This window comes from Artemia franciscana, chromosome 4 (genome assembly GCF_032884065.1).
Source record: "Artemia franciscana chromosome 4, ASM3288406v1, whole genome shotgun sequence".
Lineage (NCBI taxonomy): Eukaryota > Metazoa > Arthropoda > Branchiopoda > Anostraca > Artemiidae > Artemia > Artemia franciscana.
Window position 1 is genome coordinate 42,110,132 of NC_088866.1, and position 6,840 is coordinate 42,116,971.

The 6,840-nt window shown below is 34.9% G+C and overlaps 1 protein-coding gene across 1 annotated transcript in view; it reads left to right on the forward strand.

Annotated features, from left to right (window-relative positions):
- LOC136026443 (segmentation protein Runt-like) overlaps positions 1-6,507 on the forward strand; it is a 72,197-nt gene extending 65,690 nt beyond the window's left edge. Inside the window, exons 4-5 of the mRNA XM_065703037.1 lie at positions 1,216-1,380; positions 4,654-6,507. Coding sequence (XP_065559109.1) covers positions 1,216-1,380; positions 4,654-5,246 — 758 coding nt within the window. The 3' untranslated portion in view covers positions 5,247-6,507. The remainder of the gene's footprint in view (positions 1-1,215; positions 1,381-4,653) is intronic.
- Positions 6,508-6,840: the final 333 nt, after the last annotated feature.

Below are 6,840 nucleotides of genomic sequence, written 5' to 3' on the forward strand. Positions count from 1 at the left end.
ATTAGCAAAAGATAAACGTAACTTATAAATTAGCTTACGTAACGACCTTTTGTATTCTCATATTTTTATTACATATATATAGAGGTTCATCCCCGCGTCAGTACCTTGCTCTTCACACTAAATTTGTCCCAATTCATTAAGAATGACCCCTGAATCACAAAAGCCGTAGAATAAATAGTTGAAATTACTAAAAATACTTTAGCGTAAAGAGCGAGGTATCGGGAAGAGGTGAGCACCTCATATGCGTAATAAATTCTGTTCGTTTTAAGTTTTAATGCTACTCCTTACTTCCAGTTGAAAAAACTTTTTCATATTTATTTTTTTCATTGTGTTTTTTTAAATAATGCTAGAAAATCCTGCGCTTCCTTCACGGAAAATTTCTTCCCCCATGACAAATTCCTCGATGGAAAGTTCCCCCAACATATCCCCCTCTTTTCACCCCCCCCCCAACCAAAAAATCCTCCTGAAAACGTCTGTACACTTCCCAATAGCCATTACTATATGTAAGCACTGGTCAAAGTTTGTAACTTGTAGCCCATCCCACGGGGACTGTGGGGGAGTAAGTCCCCAAAGACATAGTTATAAAGTTTTTCGACTACGCTGAATAAAATGGCTATCTCAGAATATTGATCTGTTGACTTTGAAAAAATAAATAGCGTGGGAGGGGGCCTAGGTGCCCTCCAATTTTTTGGTCCGTTAACTTTTTATTTCCGTTAGAATGAGCCCTCTTGCAACATTCTAGGACCACTGGTTCGATACGATCACCCCTGGGAAAAAAAACAAACAAACAAACAAACAAATAAACACGCATCCGTGATCTGCCTTCTGGCAAAAAATACAAAATTCCACATTTTTGTAGATAGGAGCTTGAAACTTCTACAATAGGGTTCTCTGATACGCTGAATCTGGTGCGGTTTTTGTTATGATTCTATGACTTTTAGGGGGTGTTTCCCCTTATTTTCTAAAAGAAGGCAAATTTTCTCAGGCTCGTAACTTTTGATGGGTAAGACTATATTTGATGAAACTTATATATTTAAAATCAGCATTAAAATGCAATTCTTTTGATGTAGCTATTGGTATAAACATTCCATTTTTTAGAGTTTGGTTGCTATTGAGCCGGGTCGCTCCTTACTACAGTTCGTTACCACGAACTGTTTGAAAGAGGAAGAGAGAGTGAGACAGTTTTTAAAAAACTTCAATATTTTTGTTTTTTAGGACATCCGCCACCATTCGGATCTTTCCCCTTTTTTCCTTCACCTTGGCTTGACCCGACATATCTAAGCTTAAACTTCAACATGAGCTTAGGTAATCTTGGTCAGCATATGGGATTACCGCTCGATTACCTACGAAGAGCAGCAACGGAAGGACCATTAGTTAAAGGTAAATTAAACTCTCATTATGTTATAATGTTATGTTTTCCGACAAAACATAACAAGTCTTTTAAATATTTTTTTGGTTTGTAATGGAGCTCTTTATTTTTTTTTTTAATTAATTAATTAAATTTTCTTGCGTGTTAAAGTGTTACTTAATTGCTTCTTGTGCTTTTTTCTTTCGAAAATTATCAATATCATATATCACTCGTAACGGACAATAAAACTATAAAACTTTTACATCAATAATGCATTAATATTGTACTGAGAAAAATCTTGAAAGAAGATGAATCTATAAAAAATAACAAAAGAAAACAGTGTTGTTCATATGTATCTCTGAACGTTTTAGACTTCCTAAAATTATATTTCAAATCCAACTTCTTCGCCTTTCACACTATTACAGATTTTTCAATTTTTTTTAAGCATAATTTCGGTGAGAATTTTGAGTTAATTGAAACATCTCAGTCATTTGTGTATGTAATAGTCGCTTTATTCGCCAACTCTAAGTTGCCAAAGCTATCAAAATGTATTATCTCAGAAAATATTAGTTTTGCTCATTTAAATAATCATCAAAGTAAGGCATTTCTGTAGTTTATGTTGCAGTTGGTAAACGGAAATCCACTAGACAAGGTTTCTGAGGCTACGTGTTTAGCCCCAGAGAAATTTGCACAATTGTTCGCAGATCACAATCTAGTTTTGTTAAATCAAGCTTAAAGCGAGAGCCTTGTAATCCGGAGCTTTAAAATGAAATAAACCAAATTTCATTGACAAAGGGGACTACTTATTCCATGATTAAGTAATTTAGGGAGATTTGATAGATAATGTTCGTGAGTTGAGGCAAAATCCTTTGTCATTGAAGCTTCCTACAAGGGAAGGGAGAAAGGGGCGTGCAAATAAACATGACACTGTTCTCGTTAGATATTTCAGGCCCCACCCTTCAAATAATGTCTGCTGCCTTATCTCATTTCTCAAAATATGTCTTGGTCTTGTTAATTTTACTTGTATGTGCTCTAGCAAAGTTTTAAACTATACAATTATTGATTAAGGACAAATATGAGTTTTAATACAAGGCAACTCAAGCCAGACATTTGCCTACCCCTTAAACAAAAATATATACATACCAAAACTAATATTCCAAAAAAAAAACAGTTCCAAAGCAAATTCCTTTTTTGGCTTTCCCCTCTGCCAGAAACATTTTAGAACCTTGTCACCTTTCCGCACAAAAAAAAAAAAAAAAAAAAAAAAAAAAAAAAAAAAAAAAAAAAAAAAAAAAAAAAAAAAAAAAAAAAAAAAAAAAATCTAAAGCACAAGTTTTTACATACGTTCGATTATCAACTACTTCAGCAGTTTCTTGTTGCTGCTGCTGACGGTTCCGTAGATTTCCGTAAATTTTTTTGTACATTAATAACACTACATTTGTAATTGAAACATGGACGCTGTAATAAATTTTTGTAAAGTGCAAGCAAATATCTGGACTCTAAGAGGGGAGGGGGTCAAACAGAGGAACAGTCCCTCTCTTATTTGGGGCAATTTGCTCTTTTGTGTTTTAACTTTACTCTTCACCTTTATTTGAATAATACTTGTTTTTTTATTATTTAATTTTGCTTCGTTTCTTCTTTTTACACAAATAGTTAATGTTTCTCTCATAGATGCGAACTGTTAATCTCATTCATGAAGGCCCACCGTTCACTTTCAACGCTATATTGTCAATTTGGCTTTACTGGAGACAGGAAATAATCTCAACAGGGTTTTTTATTTATTTAGTGTTTCAATGCCAAGAACTGCAATAGGAAATACTGTTTAAAAACACACAGTTAAATCGAATCTATCTTCCATTTCACGCTGCAAACAAATGGTCGTCAACCTATAGTTTACTTAATCCTCTAGCCTTTAAAAGATTAAACATATATTAAAGAGGGAAAAAACTGCACTAAGAGAAATTTCCCATAGTGAGATTTGAAGCCGCCCTTGTAAAGTTGAAAAAATGGCAGAAAAAAAGGCAGCCAAGTCGGATACAATGGGCTAAAAGCTAATTAAAATTTACTCTAAAGTTTTGAATGAGCTCATTAGGAAAATACAAAAATTACGTTAAGATAATGTGTTTTCAATGCTATTTAGTGACTGAAGCAGGAATCTGAAGGGGGCAGGGTTATTTTTACTATATAGATACGTATGTATGTATCTGCAACCCACAAACAAGTAAAACTTCAGCCAAACCATGGACGATGTGGGGGGAGGGGGTAGGTTATGACCTCTTCTGGATTTGCCACTAATCTTACCGTACGTTGCAGGGAGCAGTACAAAAATAATGTCAGATAATGTGACTTAATAATTAGGTTATTGCTGTTGCTCAAATTGTTCAATAAAGATTCTTGGGCAGGAAAAGAACCCCGAGAAAAATTGGAGCTGTATCGACCGTGAGCCAGCGTTTCTCCGCATAAATTATCCCAGAAATTTACCCTCCGCGGAAAATTCCTCCAGGGAATTTTGCATTGACAACAACAATCCTTGAGAGTGTGAACAAGAGTAAGACCTTTGTAAGGAGCTGAAGTTGCGAAAAGAAGAAACACCATTGTCTATAGCTTAAAATAGGCTGAAAATGATGAATAAAGTAAATTCGTTTTTGTCTAGAAAACTCAGGCACCTCTCTGGAAAAAAAATCTTTCGTTCTAATTTTTGAATCCCCAGGGGAAATGCTAGAGTAGCCCCAAACCATTTATTGCGGACACCCTTTGCGGATGTAACGAAAAACTAACATTTTGGACAACTCTATGACTTTTATATGAAAATAGAAGCAAATGAAACTGATTTGTTTACACTGATTTGTAAAAAAAAAACGATTGGTTAAATGTTTTATTTTGCACGATTCGAATTTTGTATCCCCGAGGGAAAAAACTGTTTACCCCAAATCCTTTACTGCGGACAAACTTCGCTGGTATATGAGAAAGTAAATTTTGCACACCTCTTTGACTTCTATTTGAAAATAGAAGCATCATTTTTGCCAAATATATATTTTCTATTTTTTGTAAACAAAAATCTTTGGTAAAAATGATTTAATAAACACAATTCGTGTTCTTTTGGCAAACAAAAGAGGAAAAATTTGGCTCAGTGATGTGAACCTACAAAATTGAATTTTTCATAGTTAAGTCCAAGATTTTTCCAATCTGACCCTGTTGAATCTTTCGTCGACTCGTATTTCCAGAATTGTTTCAGTATTCCAGGTATTTAGGCTTCACTGTACTTGTTTTTCGTATATTTTCTGACTATTTTTTTTCCTTTTTAGCTACATCTGGACTTCCTTCAATTTCAGACAGCCTTCGAGGAGATATTCTTTTAAGTGGCTCACTGTCTCAGCAACTACCCCATAGTCCACAAATGGCGAATTTACAACAACTATCAGCCCCAGCCCTATTGCCGTATGCTCGACCTCAAGCAGGACTACCTTTTCTTTCACTATTACAAAGTATGAACGCAGTAAACAGTGATCCGTACAGCAGGTCCCGAGCTATGTTTCCTTACGCGAATATTCAGAGCAGCTCTGAGTCGCTGCTGCCAGCTCGATGTTCATTACAACCTGAAAATAAATCACCAAATGAGAGAAATCAGTCAAGACCAGGTTCAGAACAGTCTTTAACAGAATCGCCGCGGGCTACATCGACGGCAGCACTGACAGTACATGTACGATCACAATCATTAAGTAGCCCAGAAAGAACACTTTCTAGGTCAGATTCGGAACCTGAAGTTAAATCGGCCTTTCAACATGTTAAACCTAAGACAATTCAGTGTGAAATTTCTAGTCCAAATCCAGATAGTGATATTAAGTCAACTCCTAACGAGGTAAATTCGAACCACAAAGCTGTTTGGAGACCGTATTGAAAGTTACTGTATATTGTGTTGTTTGCTACATTATACCTCAAATTGCCAACTTAGAGCATGTTCAGACGAGTACCATAACCAACCTCTAGCCAATAATTGGAGGGACGCATGTAGGGGGGAGAACCTTAGGGCCACCCCCATCAGCCAAGTTTCTTAGCGATTTTTATTGAAATTGTCTATAATATTTAGTTTTTCTTATTATTGGACGCCTCCCCAAAAAAAAACAAACAATGAAAGCCAAAACACACTTTACGTGCGGTATAAATTGTAACAAGAAATAATTCATAATGCTTCATTATGATGTAATTATCTGGTCATAATCGAGCATTATTTCATAGTGGAAAACGACACTTGCCGGGACCTAGGCTTATGTTATAAAGCCTACACTACTGGCTACATTAAACTGGCTTATGATTATTCTTTACGAGCGATATCACAGATTCTAAAATTTACCACCACTTAAAAAAATACAGTATTACTCTTCAACTCCCTTTTCCAAATCCGGGAGGGGCGAGAAGTTCAATTTTGTAATCTGTCTTGTTATTTGTTGCTTACAAAGTTTGGTGCAAGATTAGGTTACTAAATTAGTACCACATGGGCTAGTAAAAGTCAAATTTGGCTAGCAAATCTTTTGAAAATCAACCTGTTCATCACTGGTGGTAATTCGAGGGCAGGGGTATTTGCTTTCTCTGGATTTTTTGTCCCCCCTTGAATTCAAATAATAGCTTTTTTGGTTTTACCATTAAAAAATACCATATTTGGGCATTTTCATTGGGGAGAAACTTTTTTTAATGCCCCACCTAGATTTTGAAAATATATTTTGCCCCTTCTCAACATTATTATAATTTGCTACCACTGCTGATCATTATTATAAAAGTAAAAGCGATAGGTTTATGTACTCTCCTAGGTCAAGTGATCTCAGATTGCACCATAATGAAATCCGATAGAAGTTTTCGCCCATTTTTGTGTAACAATTGCATATGACTTGGAGCTATATTTTCTCTGCGAGTTTGTGATTTTTCTGCCATCCTGCAATCCAGGAGTTTAAACATAAGACAATAATTTAGCTATAGTTTAACAACTGAGATTAAGCTTATTCCTTAACCAAGCTATATTATGAAATTTATTGATTTTTTAAGATTGAAAAACATATTGAAAATATATCAGAAGTATACAAAACTAGGACAATTTTTTTAACATATAAGCAAGTTTAAACCATATTTGTGATTGTTGAAAAGGTTAGCGAAACGTGTAAAAATAACATTTTTTTCATTTTTAAGCATTTCAGATCCTTTTTTAAAGCAAGTATAAGCAATATAGTAATTATTTCTCGCTAAATGGTAGTCGTATATTTTACAGAAAGCACAAATCCCAATGTTAGAGGGACAATTTGAACTCATTGTTGGAAATATTTGAGAAATACAATACAAGCGTGGACTATGTTTTTGCATTTTAAATGCGAACATCCAGAACATCCATCTTCATTAGCCAAAGCTTTAAGGCTAATGCTCCCTGGCTCAGTTTTTGGAATATTATTTTCTGTAGTCATTAGCTTTCAATGTTTCAATGTGTGATGACATTTTTTCTATTATCG